The following is a 19,850-nucleotide window of genomic DNA, read 5'->3' on the forward strand; positions in this document are numbered from 1 at the left end:
AGTTCCTGTGGTAATCGTAGCTTGTATGCCACCGGGACAATCCTGGCGAGGATTTCGAATGGTCCGATATACCTTGGATTTAGTTTCCCAAGTTTTCCAAAACGTATTAATCCCTTCCAAGGTGATACTTTCAGTAGTACTCGATCCCTAACATGGAACTCCAAATGCTTCCGTCTCTTATCCGCGTAGCTCTTTTGTCGGTCTTGCAAAGCCTTCATTCGTTCTCGAATTTGGACGATCTTTTCGGTTGTTTCCCTTATTATCCCCGAGCCAGTGAATGTGCTGTTAGGAACTTGCCTTCTTGCTAGTTGTGTATCGCCCACCTCAGCCCAGCACGGGGGCGATCTGCACTTACGGCCATAGAGGGCTTCGAACGGAGCAACTTTGATGCTAGTGTGATAACTATTATTGTATGAGAATTCGATAAGGGGTAAATGAGCATCCCAAGCTATACCAAAATCTATAACACAAGCTCTTAGCATGTACTCTAACGTTTGAATGGTCCTTTCACTCTGCCCGTCGGTCTGTGGGTGGTACGTTGTACTCATGTCCAGTCTAGTTCCCATAGATTTCTGCAGTGACTGCCAGAATCGTGACGTGAACCGACTATCTCTATCGGAGATAATGGATATCGGTACTCCGTGAAGTCGCACGACTTCTTTAATGTAGATCCTTGTCAGTTTCTCCATTTTATCTGTTTCTTTTATTGGTAGGAAGTGTGCGGATTTGGTTAGTATGTCGACGATTACCCAAATGATGTCAAGTCCACCCGTTGTCTTAGGTAACTTGGTAATGAAATCCATTGTAATCCGCTCCCACTTCCACTCGGGTATCTCTGGCTGTTGAAGTAGTCCCAAGGGCTTCTGATACTCCACTTTAACCTTGTCGCAAGTCAGGCATTTGCCCACAAAGGTAGCTATTTCGGCTTTCATGTTCGGCCACCAATACAGCTTCTTGAGGTCTAAGTACATTTTGTCTGAACCGGGATGCACGGAGTAACGAGTTTTATGAGCTTTGTTCATGACAACGTCCCTGAATCCACCAAATTTTGGTGTCCAGATCCGGTTCATGAGACAACGAACCCCGTCATCCCTGACTTCAAGATTTTTGTCCATTCCTCTCAACGCTTCCCCTGCCATGTTCTATGGTTTTAAGGCTTCTTCCTGTGCCTCTTTGATTTGTGCGGACAGGTGTGAATGGATGATCATGGTTAACGTCTTTACTCGGCGGCCCGAGTATTCCTTTCTGCTCAAAGCGTCTGCAACCACGTTGTCTTTTCCTGGATGATAACGAATCTCACATGCGTAATCATTTAGTAATTCCACCCATCGTCTTTGCCTCATGTTGAGTTCTTTTTTATTGAGGATATGCTGAAGGCTTTTGTGATCGGTGAAGATGGTGCACTTGGTGACGTAGAGGTAATGTCTCCAGATTGTTAGGGCGAAAACTACTACTCCCAGTTCGAGATCGTGCGTTGTGTAGTTTACCTCATGCGTCTTCAGCTGTCTTGAGGCGTAGGCAATGAATTTTCCTCGTTGCATTAACACACATCCTAGACCATGGTTTGATGCATCGCAATAAACCACAAAGTCCTCGGTTCCATCCAGTAGGGACAAGATCAGAGCACTGCATAGAGTTCGTTTCAATGTTTGGAACGCAGCCTCTTGCTTATCCCCCCAGACGAAAGTCACTCCTTTTTGAGTCAAGGTGGTGAGTGGTTTTGCGATTTTGGAGAAGTTTTGAATGAATCTTCGATAGTAACCGGCGAGTCCTAAAAATTTTTGGATTTATGAGGGTGTTCTTGGTGCTGCCCAGCTTTCGATTGCCTTGATCTTTGAAGGGTCCACATGTATTCCTTCCTTCCTGACTACATGTCCGAGGAAATTTACTTCTCGAATCTAGAACTCGCACTTTGAGAATTTTGCGTACAATTTCTCCGCCCTTAGTGTCTCCAGGACTTGACGTAAATGTTGGTTGTGTTCTTCCTTACTTCCAGAGTAGACTAGTATATCATCGATGAAAACAATCACGAACTTGTCTAAGTAAGGTCGACACACCCAATTCATCATGTCCATAAACGTCGTGGGTGCATTTGTTAAGCCGAAGGGCATCACTACAAACTCCTAGTGACCATAACGCGTTCTGAAGGTTGTCTTGGGAATATCCTCCTCTTGAACTCGTAGTTGATGGTACCCTGATCTAAGGTCAATCTTTGAGAATAAAGTTGCTCCTTGTAGCTGGTCGAAGAGGTCATCGATTCGAGGCAAAGGGTATCGGTTTTTAATGGTGAGTTTGTTTAATTCACGATAGTCAATGCACATACGGAACGATCCATCCTTTTTCTTGACGAACAAGATCCGGTGCTCCCCAAGGTGAGAAGCTTGGCCTAATGAAACCTTTGCTTAGCAGTTCATTGAATTTACTGGACAATTCCTGCATTTCGGCTGGGGCTAGACGGTATGGCGATTTGGATACAGGGGTAACTCCAGGAATTAGATCGATTCGGAATTCGACTTGTCGAGCACGGGGCAATCCTGGAAGGTCTTCCGGGAATATGTCGGGGAAATTACAGACCTCCGGAATGTCTTTGATGTTTTTCACTTCTTGTTTCTTTTCCACGACGTGGGCTAGGAAGGCGTGGTACTCCTTACGGAGATACTTTTGAGCCTTGACACTAGAGATGATCTGAAAGTTTGTGCTAGGTTTGTCGCCATAGACGACGAGGGTTTCGCCACTTGGCAGATTAAGGCGAACGGCCTTTCCGTGACATAGGATTTTCAGCATGGTGTAAGCATAACCAATCCATGCCAATGATGACATCAAAACTTTTTATGGTGACCGGCATAAGGTCGATTTGGAAAGAGTGATTGTTTAAGGTGAGGGTACACCCGGTGTAAATGTCGTTGGTGTTATCTGTTTCTCCGTTAGCCATTTCTACGGTGAATGTGTCTTTTAGTGTTTGTGGTTTTTGCTTAAGCAAGCGTTTAAATTGATGGCTCACGAAGCTTTTCTCCGCGCCACTATCAAAAAGAATGCATGTGTATGTATTGTTGAGAAGAAACGTACCGGTGACCACAATTGGATCTGCAACTGCTTCCTCATGACCTATCGCCAGAACTCTGCCCACTTCACCAGAGTTGGGGTTTCTTGCCTTCGGGCAGTTCCGCTTGAAGTGTCCTGTTTCTCCACAAACATAGCAGGTGCGACTTGATCCGGCGTTGGCAGCTTGTGGGTTTTGTTGGACTGGAGCTTTACAAAATCGGGCGGTGTGCCCCTTTTTGTTACAGTTGGTGCAATGCATTTCACGGCATGCGCCGTTGTGGTGAAAGTTTGTCACAACTAGGAATTCTGATACATTGTAAACACTTAACAAAGAATGACATTGTAGCTAAAACTTGAAAACATGTATAGTGTTTATTCTATGACAACAAAATTCCATCAAATACCCTATACAACATTTAAATAGTCAAGAAAAATTGGAAACCATAAAAATCCCGATTTAAGTCCATTTTGGACTAGAATTTTCTTATTGGGCCTAATGGACCAATAAGCTTCCAATTTGACTATTTTGAGCTTAGAACTCTTAAATGGACCCTAATTGGACCCATTTGCATGGAACTTAACATTGTGGGCCTCATAAGCCTAGAATGGACTAGTTTATCTTTAATGGGCCTTATTGGGCCATAACAAATCTAATTAGCCCTAATGGGCCATAAAACTCATTCCTTGATGTATATTGGGCCGTGAATTACTCTAAAAGGCCCAATGGGCCGAAAACCATCAAATTAGACCCATATTATGGACTCAAGCATTAAAGGCCCAAATTCTTTTTTCTTCTCTCTCCCTCTCGGCCCAAATAATATATAATAATAAAAAAAAGAGAAAAGAAGTATTATGGGGGAATTAATTAGGAAGTGCCACCTCCATATTACCTTTCATATTCCCATGCATGGACCAAAATACAACCATGCACCATCATTTCACTTCTCTCTCTCCCCTCTCTTCTTATCTTCGGCCGAGAGGAGACACACACACATACACACATAATTCATTCCAACTCTTTCCAAATTCTCTCAAGAACACTTTCACTTCTCCTTCCAAATTTTCGAGATTTAGAGCTTTTCAAGGAGGTTATTCCACAATAATCATCATCATTGGTAAGTTATTGTTTAGATCCATAACCTAGTCTCTTTATTTCATCAAAACTTCCTCCTAACTCACACCATTTTCGTGATCTACACCATAGAAGCTTCTTAACTTAGAAATCAACCCAAGAAAGCTTGCTAGGGCCGAAAAATAGCATCAAACTCTTCCCTTTCTTCTTCAAATCGAAAACAACAAGCAAAGGTGAGTTCATACCCCTTTATTTTCGGTTTTCACAAGTTTTATGGGGGAGAATACAAGTAAAATGTGTAGATCTATGTGTATGTGTATGTTATGTGTGATTTCATGTATGTATGTGTAATTTTATGTGTTTATGTGGTAAATATGTAACAAAAAGGAAAGAAATCTCGAGATATATGGCACAAGTAGGAAAATAAACATGATCTAAGATATATTACACTAAACAAGTCAAGAAAAATTACCCTCTAAGGTTATAATAAACATATTGCAACATAAAACTCATTTTTGGACTATATTTGTCAAATAAACAAAAGTTGGGTTAAAAATTGTCATTCGTGGTTTTCTTAAGGACCAAAAGAGTCAAAACAGTTAAAATAAATGTTTTTATGAATATTATGCTCTTCAAAGGACTAGATATGTAATTTGTAGCTTAATGGGTCAATTTTTGGGCTTTTCGGCCCATAGGCCCAAAAATTGCGAAAATATGATTTTCAAGGGACTGAAATGGTACAACTTTCAAAACAGGGGGTAAAAGGGGTAAACAAAACTATTTCATGGGTTAAAATGATTATTTTTCCAAAAAGGATAAAAAATGTAAAGTTTTTGGAATTTGGGCCAAAATTGTAAAAGTTGCGAAAAACTTGGACTTTAACCGAAAAACTCCCTACTGAAGGGGCTGAAACTGCCAAAGAGTAAATTTTGAGCTAAAAACATTACTTAAACAAGTTTATGGGTCAAAAATGTCAAGAAAATGGTTTAAGGGCCTAAAATGTCTTTTTTTTAATAAGGGACTAAAATTGTCATTTTTATTAAAAAAAAAAAGGGGTTGAATGGGTCAAACCAATATTTTGAGTCAATTATTTTATTATTAAGATATTTGGGTCAAAATACCAAATTACAACTTATGAAAATAGAATGAAGAATATACATATATTTTCAAACATCGTTATAAACAATCGACAAGTTTTCGTGCCGTTGCGAATTTAACAATTGTTCAATCAAACTACCGACAATTATACTATACCTAAAACAAGTAAATATTCAAATAGTTGGGCTTGAAAGATCCTAATCGTGCTTATTGGGCCTTTGTGACCCATTGACATGACTTTTGGGCCTAACAATAATAACACATGTCTATTGGGCCTCCTGTGACCCAATTACATGTTTAAGGGACCCTCAATGGCTTCTATGTGCTATTGGGCCTCAGTGGCCCATTAGCATTGCTAGTAAGGTCCAAATAAATCAAATGTGAAATGGGCCAACGCGTCCTTCGTATAACCAACAACCTTAAATAACACACGTAATTAGCAGGACCTTGTAATCCTCTTCTCCTCGTTTGTTAGGCTTACCTTCAATTCAAGTAAACAAATACAGGTCGTTAATCAATGGTAATCAATTTCGTTTGGATTAAGTGAGTAATAACGGGCGACACCTCTAAGGGTCGTTCGTAGTCTGTAGTTATAATCAAAGTCTCCTGGAGGGAGAGCGAGAGTTTGTGTATAGATCTATACGGGGGTGACTCCCCCACACCTCAGCTGTTCGCTACAGTTAGACTCGGCCAGTCTAGGGTGACAAAATCTTAAGATCAATTCTGGCGTTCTCTAGAATGCCAAGACAGACGAACTAGTCATTATCATGCATGGTTATAACGACTCACATAAATAAATAAATCCAACACTATCCGAGTAATCAAGGAAAATCATAATCATTCGTTGTGACGGTATAATAATTCGAAACAATCATATTATATTATCGGAAAACATCGGGTTTTTCGGGGAAATCAACACCATTCACTTGTACTTTCAATAACTATAATGCAAAACTTCTTATTTATACACGTTTTGAAATCATTCATGCACAAACTTGTGGATCTTCACACTTTGGTATAAACAATTGTCTTCTCAGAAAATATCGGATTTTCTGGGTTTTATAAACTACACAAAACATTTTTATAACAACCTTGCTTATGAACTCACCAACATTCCATATGTTGACGTTTTCAAAATAACTTGTATTCTCAGGTAACAGATAAGCTGAAGAACAATACCAAGTATGTTAGGATGTTATGTTTTGAAAACTCTCAAACAATTTATGTTATGGTTATGTAATATTTAGACAATGTACTTGATGTGAACAATGTCAGTTGTAATGTATTAATGCATGGTGAAGTTTATGTTGTGTTTCATGTATAATCATTGTGATGATAATCAATTCGAGTCACGCGAGCCCTCGGACGTTTCCGCCGTCTGGTTCGGGGGTGTGACAAAGTTGCACTTATTGCACTTGGGTAGGTTCCCGGCGTATTGCCTTATCGGAGTTGGGGTGGCAGTGGTTGTGGCAGCGTGCACAGTAACCACTTGTTGCTTTTTGGTAGGGTCTTGAGCAGGTTGACCCTTCTTCTTGTTCCAGAACTTCCTTTTGTTGCTTCCCCCTTTCGCTTGCTCGGGGGTGGTTATCACAGTGTCATGGCTGGCTTTATGGTCGATGAGTTGCTGTGCCAGATGTTTGGCACTGTCAAAGGTAGTTGGCTTTGAGGCCAATACATTTCCTTGAACTTAGCGAGATAGTCCCCATATGTATCTTTCCACCTTTTTGCTTTCCGGAGTAACCTTCCCGGGACACAGCATGGCTAGATCGCTAAACCTTGAGGTATAAGACAGGATGTCAGAGCCTGTCATTTTGAGACCCCAAAGTTCTACTTCCAACTTCTGTATCTCGCCCCTTGGGCAGTACTCCTTCATTAACATGGTTTTCAGGTCTTCCCATGTTATCGAATTAGCCACCGGAAGTGTTAATGCTTTGACGTGGCCATTCCACCAGGTAAGGGCCCTTTCAGAGAATGTGCATGCTGCAAATTTGACCTTGCTCGCTTCAGGGCATGCGCATATTTCGAAGATGGATTCGGTTTTCTCGAACCATTGCAGCAATGTTATGACACCTCGCGCTTCCATTGAAGGTTTTGGGCCTGCCATTTGTAAAGTCTTTGTAGGTACACTCTCTCGAGCGTCCCTGACTGTCCCCGTGGTTAGAATTTGTGGCACCATTACCCGCATCACCAGCATTATTGGTGCTGATTTGGGACATTGCGGCTGCTACTGCAGCTGTTAAGGCAGCCTGAAACATAACTGGGTCGAACTAAGGGGGTGGTGGCGGTGGTGGCGTTGCAGTCCCTACGGCGGTGGTGGCGTTGCAGTCCCTACGGCGTTGGCACGTCTAGGATTTCTACGAGGTGGCATCTTCTGCCATACCAAGAATGAAAAGACAATAAGTCTTTGATAACACTCACAAGTCGAGAGTTAGAACTAAACATTTTTGGTTCTTAATATGCATCATGATTCCGACTTGTAAAGATATTGCAAGAATCCATTCATACTAGAGGTCTATAAATAATGAAATATAGACTTTATGAATTTTGATAGTTTTGGTTCACAAGAAATGTCTGTGATAGAATCCATACCGGGCCCATCCGACAATCGTTTGATGTATAATATTTACATATAATTAAGATTAAATAAACTTTCGAATCTAATGGGTCTGCCCTGGACCCACAACCAAACAAGTAACATGATCCAATGCGGAACCACCATTTCTAGGTCGACATGGTCTTAATTATATATAACTTTGATTTATACATCAAACAATCATAAACTGGCCACCAGTAAATGTAATCTGAAAATAATCCATGTTATGAATTTGATGTAATGTTCCCAATTAAAACAAATAGCGCGTCAATTTCATTGATATAACTTAGTATACAATATTTGGGAAAATTTGACCCTACAAGGGGTCTATGCTACATCAATGTATGGAAAAATTTTGACCGCCTAACGGATCCCGGAAGTGTAAACACTTAAATCGCGAGATCGGACATAAAATACTAGAAAATAATAGTAATATTTATCCGCAAAACTAGATTAAACTGAAGTGAGCAGTGTAAACACTACTTGCGGCGGTTGAAGCTCTGAGGATCACGAAGTGAAGACACGAAGTTCCTTGTTTCCCTCATTTCAGCTCTGGATTCTGCCGCTTGGCGTTCTGCTTCTGCCAGACGTCCTTCTAAAGTGGTCTGGTGTTCTCGGAGCTCTAGTACTTCGGCTCGGGTCACGGCCATTTCCTGTCGAAGAACCTCGATGCGGTCTCGAGTCCGATCATGGTCATCATCCAACCGGCGAAGGCGAACGGAGTTGACTTGGCTGGTGGCACCAATTTCCATGAGGTGGCGGGTGTTTATCCTTGTTTGCTCCTCGTGGTGTGCAACACGGTGAACTATGATAGGAAGGGCTCTGTCGGCTGACCCTCCTCTGCTAAGGTCGTAAAAACCTCGTTGCATGCCATAGGGAGGACGTTGACCTTGCTCTCGGCTCCATCTATGTATAGTTTCGGGCCATTGGGGTGCCGGGCCTTGGAAGTATTGCGGAGGGATATGGGCAGGGTGTGGATCGTAGACTTCGGGTTCTGAGTCGGTCCCATCCGAGTCTTCTTCCTCTTCACCGTCTATGATTCTTCCTCTTCCATGGGTTCTTCATCCTCCATGGGTTCTTCATCCCCCATGGTTTCCTCTTCGGAATCTTCCTCTGGGTCTTCCACAATCCAACCGACATTCCCTTAGTTGGGGAAATAAGGGTCACCCGGCAAGTGAAATCCTGCCATTGCGCCTGTACGAGAATAGGGATAAGAAGGCTATCGCGAGAAATTTTTTTGGTATAAGAAGTTAGTTATCGCAATTTATAATGTGATTATTATGGTTTTTGTGTTAAAATACTCCTATAGTATTTTTATGTTTGATTCTCGAGGTTTTTGGTAAGTTGTAGACTTGTTGCTCATCATGACTCTTCTTCGGCATACGTTGGCCATACCTTGGCTAAATATAGTTGATCAGGCTATATTAATCCAAGATCTGACTACATACCCCGAAGCTGGATCATGGTGTCGAACTTGTCTCAATACTTTTATGTTATTGCCATTATGATACTGAATTAATGAGTGCGATTGTATGTATACTTTTATAAAAATACAAAATTTTATTTTTAAAGTACTTTTGAAAAGTTACTTAGAGAATTTTTGTCCCGTTGTATTTATAGTTTGTATATTTTACGTGGTTCGATATACTTAGTTCACTATAAACAAAGCTCTGATACCAATCTGTCACACCCCCAAACCGGAACGGCGGAAACGTTCGGGGGCGGAGAACGTCATGCTCAGTATCATAACCATAGTGAAGAAAGTAAACACAACCATCATAAATATAATTTAAAAGGTTACATCGTTGCAAAAATACATGTTTCCAAATAAATTACATATGATGTTAAAATATTGCAAAAATCTGCGCCTTATCGTCTTGCCTTGAAAAATCTTGTGGTTACATGTATTACTGAATACCTGAGAATACAAGTTGTTTTTGAAAGAGTATCAACATTAAAGTTGCTGAGTTCATAAACAATTTATGAATGAAAAATGGATGTTGTTCCTTAAAGTTTGTTTCAAGTTTGTTTCCAGAAAATCCAATATTTTCTAAAAGGTTTGTTGTAGTCTTAACTGAACCAAGACTTAGTATATGTAAGTAAATCGTCATACTTATGTGTGGTTTTATATTAAAATAAAACTCATTTTTTTGGAATTCTTAAATCCCCGTGAACTGTGTGTTTTGTTAATTCCCCATGTGAGTTGTTATAACCATGCTAAAACTCGAAGGCCTCATACTCGACGTTCTTCAGACGTCGGAATGTTATGACATTTGTCACCCCAGACCTGCCAGTCTAGCTGTTGCAAGCAGCTTAGGTGTTGGTTTGTCAGACCCAATATAGATCTATACACAACTATCACGCTCTCCCTACAAGAGATTCTGGTTATAACTACAGGACTTTTCTGTGGTACTTAAGAGTACCCCGAAGGTGAATGTCTCACAATTTTATTCATTAACAAGTTCACGTAGTTTGTAATGAAATACCCGTTTTGTAAATCGATTGTATTACCACTTCTTTGTTAAACGAGATGTTCAAACTATACCTATTATAGTTTATCAAGAGTGTTTTATGATTTAATGAAACCTTGATATGCATGACTTTGTATTTCAATAAAAATGACATTGAAATTACTAAGTGTAAATCTTACACACCTTGCTCAACATGTTACAAGGTGTGAATAACTCTTAAACTTGTTTTGACAATTTTACCCTTAACTGTCCCTGATTTAGAATATTCATAGAAAAATCATCGTAAGTCAAAAACTGAATCCGTAAACTCGGAGAGTTTGTAAAAAGAGTCTACTGTATTCATAAATTTTCTTATAATTTTTGGTGGTCTCAAACCAGTGTTAAAACGTTCATATTCACAGCCTGGTCTGATTTTGTTGTTGCGGTGATAGGCAGTTTTGTAAAAATCGTCATATATTGTAGAAAAATCGTATAAACGCGTGCGAGTACTCCTTAGAAAGGTATAAACTTGAACTACTTTCATATTATACAGTTTTGAAAAATATTAAGTTTAAATCGGGTAAAACAGTTCGTGAACAGGTCACAACTTTTCTGTTGTACGCTGTCAAGTAAGTTTTAAATATGTTTTGGTGTTTTAACTTGTATTCCCCCCCCCCCCCCGAAAACTAAAGAAAACTAGAAAATGTAGGGGTATGAACTCACCTTGAGTGATTTCTTGAAGAGTGTAAGGTTGAAGATGAGGAGTATCAAGTCAAGAACACTTGATGAACACGTGAAGTTTTGGATGATCCAAAAAGTGAAGTAATAGCTCTAGAACACCTTCAAAAAGTGGCTGGAAGTAGAGAGAAAAAGAGGCTCTCTTGATGGTTAAGAAGTGTGTAAGTGTTTGATGGTGAAGAAAATGATCAAGGAAATCAAGAAATCCTCCAGGGATTTCCTTATATAGAAGGTTGCTGGAGCAATTTGCAAAGTTGAGAGGATGTTTGCCTTGGTTTGTGTGATGTGGATAGGGTTGGGCTAATGAGAAGGTGACACATGGAGGCAAGTGGGCACACTTGACCCACTTGTGGGGTAGAATATCCTTAGATATTTATCTTAATGAAAATAATGATTTATAATTTAATAATTCCTTGAGATGTGAGTAAAATATGAGTTTAGGGAGTTTAAAATGATAAAAATATGAATTTGGTGAAAAATCCCCGTCAAAAACGGGCTTAACAGGCGAAAGTAGTCGAAAACTGGACAAGAAGGGGCGAACCTGCGAAGGTTCGGTTCTTGGTGTTGAGGACCGAGAGTGAGAAGGAGGCGAAGGGTAGTTCGGGTCCGAAGGCGAGAAGAAAGCGAAATGGACCGAAGGCTCGGTTCATTTCGGTTGTCTTTAAGGTTCGGTCCGAGACTGGCTTCGGTTCTCAGGGAGGTTCGGTCCGAGGTTAACTTCGGTTCTGAAGGGACCTTCGGTTCTATGTAGTTCGGTTCTCCTAGTTTCGGTTCCCTAGGGTTCGGTTCCTATGGGTTCGGTTCCTAAGGGTTTCGGCCCTATTTAGCTGTTTTTCAAGTAAACTTCCCGTTTTGAGTGATTTTTGGCCAAGTTAAGGGTCGGGATGACCCGGATGACTATAAAAAGTTGAGAGAGATTTTGAGAGAGGTTTGGGAGAGATTTGGGAGAGATTTGATTTTAGTCAATATTAGTGTATAGTCTCGCAATGCAAGGTCTGTGAACCCCTTTATGCTTTATTTATGATTGTTTTAAGTCCCCGAAAGAGTCCATAGTCGTGTTTTGGTGCATTTAACTCCCTTCTTAGGGCTTTACATTGCTAAACACATAAAAATCTCCGAGACACTTGAATTCTTGACATACAAATGCACATTTTCATAGAATAACTTTTAACATAGAAGTAGTAGTTAAGTTTGGCCGGTTTGACTTGTTGACTTTGACTTTGACTTGTAATTGACGGCTGTCACATGTCGAAGCCTCGGGAGCGGTCCAGATAGGTTGTAGGTTCTGCGAGGCGGTCCGGTCAGGATGATGGCTTAGTATGCATGTTGCTTGTTATGATATGGTTATGTTTGTATGTCGTTGGTATTTTGGGGGAACTCACTAAGCTTCGGGCTTACAGTTGTTGATTTTGTTTCAGGTACCTCAGATCATCGCAGGAAGGTGAATGCGTGATCGTGCACCTCCTCATGTTTTTATGATTTGATTTCTGGGATACTCTGACATGAAACTATTTTGAAAACAATTTGTAATAATTATTGGTTTTGAATGATTTAAAAAGTTTTAAATTGGCTTGGATTTTTATGGATGTTACAATATGACTTCCTAACCGCATACATATATATAAAATAAAAAAAATATTTTTATTAAATAAAAAAACATTTTATAATTTTATACTAACATTATTAGTAAATTTTTGTGACATGTGCCACATACACAATCGATGTCTCGCACTCTTGAATACAGCTGGTACTGCTTGTTAAATTGCACCATCTTGATCTGTCAAAATCACATTTGGGTCTTTGAGAAATGCTTTTTTGAAAGCATGTAGTAGCCATGAATAAGATTCAATGCTTTCAGTTGAAAGTAACTCAGCTCCAAAAGTTATGCATCGTTTATGATTATCTATACTAGTAAATGGTACAAAAAGCATCCTATATCTGTAAAACAAAGAAAGAACAAATTTATATATTCAAATTTTTAGTAATGATGCAAATTATTTATTTAAAATTTTTAGTAATGATGCAAATTATTTATTTAACGTTTTAATATTATTAAAGTAGTGATCCAGTTATTTTTATATATATAGAATTTCAAAAATATAATTATTATTGTTGATAGATTAATATTTCATAAAATTAATGATTGTAAATACGATGATTCAAAAATATAATTTAAGGACTTATATATTATTTATTTAAATTTGACCTAATTTAACATAATCATTAAATGATTCATTAAAAAAATATTAATATTTAAAATTTTCCTAAATGATTCTCTATTAATAATAATTATAAATATGATGATTCAAATTATAATTACATTAAAGATTTAATTGATTTTTGAATCTTTTATTTTAAAATTTATATTCAAAAAATCTAATGATACAAAATTTTTATAATTAAAAATAATGATCCACTATTCTAATATTTGTAAATTAAATAATTCGAAAATATAAGTAAATTATGGAGTCACTTACTTGTTTGTTCGGTAAGTTACATCAAAACCAAGAACATCTCCAAATGCAAAATAGTTTCAAAAATATTTCATTATTATTGTTGATAGATTAATATTTCATAAAATTAATGATTCTAAATACAATGATTCAAAAATATAATTTAATGACTTACATACTATTTATTAAATTTGATCTAATCTAAGATAATCATTAAATGATTCAATAAAAATAATATTAATATTCAAAATTTTCCTAAATGATTCTCTATTAATTATGATTATAAATATGGTGATTCAAATTATAATTACATTAAAGATCCAATTGATTTTTGAATCTTTTATTTTAAAATTTATATTCAAAAAATCTAATGATACAAAATGTTTATAATTAAAAATAAGGAAAATGACACATATAGCCTACGAATTGTTTAGGGTTGACCCTTTTAGTCACTTAAGTTTTTTCGTGGCTTTATGAGGGAACCAAGTTGTGGGCAACCTGTTCTTTTAGTCCCCTTTACTTGTTTTATCTGGTTTAGGGGACACATAGACAAAACTTGGGTCCCACCCATCTCTCTCTCTCTCTCTCACTGATTTAAATAGTTATAATGATGACTGGATTATTGCTACATCTTTCTGTTTAAATTGATGTATGCATCGTGTTATTATCGAAAGATTCAAAGCAATGGCTCCACCGAAGGTTCCCATGGAATACGAACAACGTGAAGAAACGCAATCTCACATTTCAAACAAGAAACAGGGCATCATAAAGAAAGTTAACGAACTCGCAACCCTCTGTGATGTCGATATCTCCATCATCATTTGCGTTGATGATCATCAACAACCAGATATCTTCTCTCCCGATGCTGATAAATTCAACAATTTTGTCAATTGTTATGTTCAAAATCGCAGTATTGCACTTGAGAAAAATCGTTGTTATGGTTTGTCACATTACTTTAATGACAGAAAGATCAAGATGGAGAAAGAACACGCTAACGCCAAGAACAACAACATTGAAGAAAAATTTTCAACTTGGTTTAATTTTCTGGACAATCTCTCCAAAATGGTATTACGTGAATTAGCATCAGTCATGGAGGCTAAAATCAGTTGTGTTAAAAACAAGATTGAATCTCTGAAGAAAAAATCAGTTGGGTTTCGTTGCTCCTGCTTGTCCTTATGCTGATGAAAACGAAAGGAGGAAAGGGGTGTTATCAGACGGTCGAAGCACAACAGAGCAACGGCATAGGCTGGGGAGTTTCCTCGCTGGGGATGGGTGGCGGGTGGCAATCTCCAACATTAGAACACGATGGAGAGGGAGGAGTTAATGGTAATAGTAGTTAATGGACTCAGGGGTGAAATGGGTTTGCTGTGATCGACACAATATAAATAGAAAGGAAAAAAAAGGAACGGTGATGGTGGTCGTTCATGGTGGCTCACAGTCGGTGGTTCAACACCCTCGGTGGTGTGTTTCTCCGGCAGTGGGTTACGAGTTGGTCGAGTATCAGCAACACATGTGAGTGTGTTTGGATAGCTCTGATTAGTAGCAAGAGTGAGGAGACACAATGGTAATGGTGATTAGGAGGTGGTGATGTCTGGTGGTTAAGGGTGGAGAAGGTGGGAGTATGTCAGGAAAGAAATAAGAGTTATCACCTTTTGTATTTAGTGTGTTGACTTTGAGAGAGAGAGAGAGAGAGAGAGAGAGAGATGTGGGTCCAAGAGTATGGGAAAATTCAAAGTTAATATACCAAAATTGGTCAAAAAATGTGAATGTATCAAAGAGGTAACCGGGTGACCCTTTCACTTTGGCCAAAAGGATGTAATCGACCTGACAAAAACGACTTTGTTCCCTCATAAGGCTACAAAAATTGTCTAGGGACTAAAAGGATAAACCCTAGAAAGTTCGTAGGGCATTTGTGTTATTTTTCCTTAAAAATAATGATCCACTATTCTAATATTTGTAAATTAAATAATTCGAAAATATTAGTAAATTATGGAGTCACGTACTTGTTTGTTTGGTAAGTTGCATCAAAACCAAGAACATCTCCAAAGGGAGAATAGTTTCGTTTTGCTTCTTCATCCGCCCAAAACAATGCAATCAATTCTTCATTACTTCCAACACTATAATCAAATGAAAAATCCTGTAAATAATCCTTTTTCTTCTTCAACTTGTCTATCACAAATTCTTCATCTCTTTCTCCAATAAATTCAATCCAATCCCTTTTGAATTTTTTGTATCTATTCCTGTAGCTCCAGTATTCTTAAAACCACCCTGGACTCTTTCATGTATTTATATGCAACACTTGGTCCCATGTTCACATTTGACATATCATATATTATTTTCTTTTGTGAAAATGTGAGTCTTCTTTCAGAATTTAGAAAATTTTTATCTTCTACATGAACAAAAATATGTGTATGTTCTTCTTTAAGTTCATATATGTGCCATACATTATTATTGTTGATCTTCATTCTCACATATGATTCACAATTTACTCTAATAGAAGGTCTTCTGCGTTTTTTGTTGTTTGAATCTGTTAGAGCATCATATGCTGATTTCTTTTTTGAATCTTGTCTATTACATACTATGTATCTTCTTCCATAACCTTCTACTCCTTTCACTGTCTTTGTAGATCCTATTCTTGTTTCAAAACCACTTTTCCTAGCATATTCTTTATAAAATGCTAAACCTTCTTCAAATGTAGGAAAAGTTTGTCCCTTATAAGGTCTCATATCTACATCTGGGATCCAATATGTTTTTCCATTAATTATTCTCACAATTGGATCACGTATACAATATGATGAAGATTCAACATTCCCTGATGAAAATCCAATATTTGTTGTCATAGAACTATTGTTCATTCATAAAATATTGTATATTAAATCATATTTTACAAAAAAAACAATATTTTTTAATAACAAAATTACCTTGATCATGACTTTCTGAATTTGTTGTTTTATTTTTTCCGCTTTCTGCATCATCAACATGAATTGTACATTCTATATTTGTTGAATATTGATCCATAACTTGTTTTTGACCTAATATTAACATAGAACCTGATATTAACACGATTCTTATATATATCATTGATTATATTTGATTAGCCTTTTGTATTAGTCAATTTCGATATCACTCATCATATTATGAATAAAAATTGAAAACAGATGTTTTTTGTACATTAATTACAATGATCTAAAGTTTTTTATGAATAAAAATTTGATTTTTAACATAATCATAAAACAGTTCCGTATGTGAACAAATGTTGTTATAAATCATGTTTTTCCAATCGTAATGTATTTAACTATCGGCGAATGGAGATTTAAATCAAAGTTTTTACAATAAATTAGATTTTAATCATGTCGATTTCATACATGATTTCATTAAAATCGTAACTGACTTACCGTGTTTTGATATAGAGCATTACAAATCGGCAGTAATCTATCATTTTTAATTCGAATCTAAGCTAAATTTGTGTTATATGAATCTAAATTGTAGAGTTTCAGTAGAAATCGATGATAATTTCAATTTAACCTGATTTCAAATTCTAAAAGAACTTGAATGATGATCGAAGCAATTTTTTTTTTGTTTTTTAAAACATAAATTCATGATTATCAGTAAAAGATAAGCTTTTGATATAAATGTAACCTGATTCTGTATGATTTGTATCAAATATTGAAGATTTTAGTAGAAAGAATCTCGATTTCATCTTTTTTCTTCGAACTACCTTGATGATTGGAGGAGTAGACGACTTGAAAGCTAATGATGTCGTCGTCGGAAGTTATAAAGCCCAACGGTATGTTGTCCAGCTTTAGCAGCCCATTTATTTTATTTTTGGACCTAAATATCCTTAATGAGCTTGATTGGCCACCGTTAGTCCTCGTAGTCCTCACCGAAAAATGAGTCCTCACCGGAACCGGATCCTATATATATATATATATATATATATATATATATATATATATATATATATATATATATATATATATATATATATATATATATATATATATATAGAGAGAGAGAGAGAGAGAGAGAGAGGTTCAGGTATTCAAAGTAATTATTGTGTGATTGTATGCATAAATGTGGGCCAATCAAAATTAAATAAAAATTAAATAATTAAATCAATAAATAAGGGTATTTTAGTAATTTGATTAATAACTTCCAAAAATAATCCATATAATCATGGTATTGACTTTTAACCTAATTTCTCTAGGTTTATATCTAGAGCCGTTCCCCTCTTTATCTAAAAACCAAATCTTGAGTTCTACAAAAATCGATTGCCATTGCCATCAACAATTACTCATCGACGTCATCTGTCCGCCATGTCTCATTCGTCGCTCGTCGCTCCCTTCCGACGTCCACACCTCCGACCGATCCCATCAGGTGAAATTGAAGTTTATTCGAGTTTTACCGGTTGCCATCGTAACCCAAATCCTAACAATCTAGGGTTCATCAAGGTTTGTCGATTTTTGCTGGGCTTGATACATACGAACACATGCTTTTGAGGTAATATTTTTCTTCTTAATAATAAAATTGGTAATTAATCCTATTTATTAGATTTAGTGTTGATTTATTCCCTGTATCTTGCAATTTAAACTTTTTTGTTATCGACATTTTTTTTTTACTTTCATTAGATCTAGAAGCTTTTATTGTAATCTATATACCAATTCTAAACTGTTTATGGAGTTTTTGGCTTGTGGCTATTGGAGGATATCGTCTATTTTGAGATTTAAAGTTCAAAATTCAACCATATTTTTAAAACTGAGATATGTTATTGAATCGCATGTTATATCTATTTGACTTTCATAGTAAGTTTTCTTTTTATTTGTATTAACTTGATTGTTTTTTATATAAAACAATGTTGACAAAAACTTGTTTCCTGGAGCATATATGTTGTGTGGAGATTTGATGAGTTTTTTTATTTTAATATTCATTATATGATGGTTTTCAATTTCATGGATGTTTATTCATTTGTAAGAGGCGTCCAAGTTGTCACAAATTTTACTCCTCCTTTCTGTGTATGATTCATATATTTGTCCATCAACTTATGAAACTACTTTCTAGTAATCCCTTAGTGGTTTGTGTATTTTATACAATTCCAATTCTATCGTAATGGAATCACGAATTCAAATTCTATCGGAATGGAAACACGAATTCTAATTCTGTTGGAATGAAATATGAATATTTTCTCATTGATTATACATGTTCTACAATTTTTGGTTATTGGTTTTGGTGCAGTTAACAAGTCCGCATATTTTTCCAAAGAAATATTGTTTTTTATTTATCATTTGCTAATGCGTTATTGGATTCTAAACTACAATTGGATTTGTTTTCACAGAAGTTGATGCTTGAAGAAGTTGATGCTTGAAGAACGGACAACAAAATTGAAAGTGTTTCTTAGCAACATTATTCTTTTAGAACGAATTAGTGTATTTGTTAGATTTTGATGTTTTTTTTCCCGATTTGAAAGTTTTTTAGTTTTATTCTTTAAAAATAAATGTAATTCTTAGCAATTGTTACATGTATTCTATAAGAATTAATGTAATTTTTGTTTTAATTCTTCAATTGATGGTTCGAGAATTTTGTTATTCTACAATAAATTTTTAAAGTCATGATCAATCAATATGTTCAAGAATATTTTTATTATTTTATGGTTCAAGAATATTTTTATTTTTGAACATACTCAAACATATTTTGTTAGAATGTCCGAATTAAAAACCTTATAATTCGTAAAATCAGATTTTTAAAATTAATAGAACCTATAATCCCTTAAAATATGCAAATTTCCTTTATTAAATCTATATTAATTGACTAAAATACTCTTCTAGTTAAATTAGATGATATTTTTCAATTATATTTAATTCAAAAATATATATTAATCACTTTATTAAAATAAGTAAAATGATTGGCCCACAATCATTCATACATTCACACAATAATTAGTTAGAATATAATAACCTAAGCCTCTCTATATATATATATATATATATATATATATATATATATATATATATATATATATATATATATATATATATATATATATATATATATATAGGAGGGTTCAATTGAGAAAAAAAAAGGTTGAGAATGGGGAAATCATTCTCAGCCACACATTTATTTTGCCGCAAAACACTTAGACGTACCGTCAGAAATGGATAACGGATAAACATGTGTTTTCCAACCAAACATGTTTCCTTAAACTATGCTAATCATTACCTTAATATACACAAAAACATATTTTTTTTTTCGTTTTTTTTATTTTTAGAAAGCCATTATTATCGAAAAATTATTTTAAATATATCAAAATTCATAATTTTTTATTCTCTATAAATAGACATCCATATTGATATACTTTTAAGATAAAATAAAAAATTTATTTTTTTTAGAGTTTCAGCTCTCGTTATTCA

The 19,850-nt window shown here is 36.0% G+C and overlaps 1 protein-coding gene across 1 annotated transcript; it reads left to right on the forward strand.

The window, feature by feature from the left end:
- Positions 1 to 14,130: 14,130 nt before the first annotated feature.
- LOC145140383 (uncharacterized) lies at positions 14,131 to 14,770 on the forward strand. Its single transcript, XM_079073893.1, has 2 exons — positions 14,131 to 14,511; positions 14,594 to 14,770. Exons 1-2 carry the CDS (start codon positions 14,131 to 14,133, stop codon positions 14,768 to 14,770), a joined length of 558 nt encoding a protein of 185 aa, XP_078930019.1.
- Positions 14,771 to 19,850: the final 5,080 nt, after the last annotated feature.

The sequence above is a fragment of the Lactuca virosa genome, chromosome 9 (genome assembly GCF_052849685.1).
Source record: "Lactuca virosa cultivar CGN04683 chromosome 9, Lactuca_virosa_CGN04683_v6, whole genome shotgun sequence".
In the NCBI taxonomy this organism is placed as follows: Eukaryota; Viridiplantae; Streptophyta; class Magnoliopsida; order Asterales; family Asteraceae; genus Lactuca; species Lactuca virosa.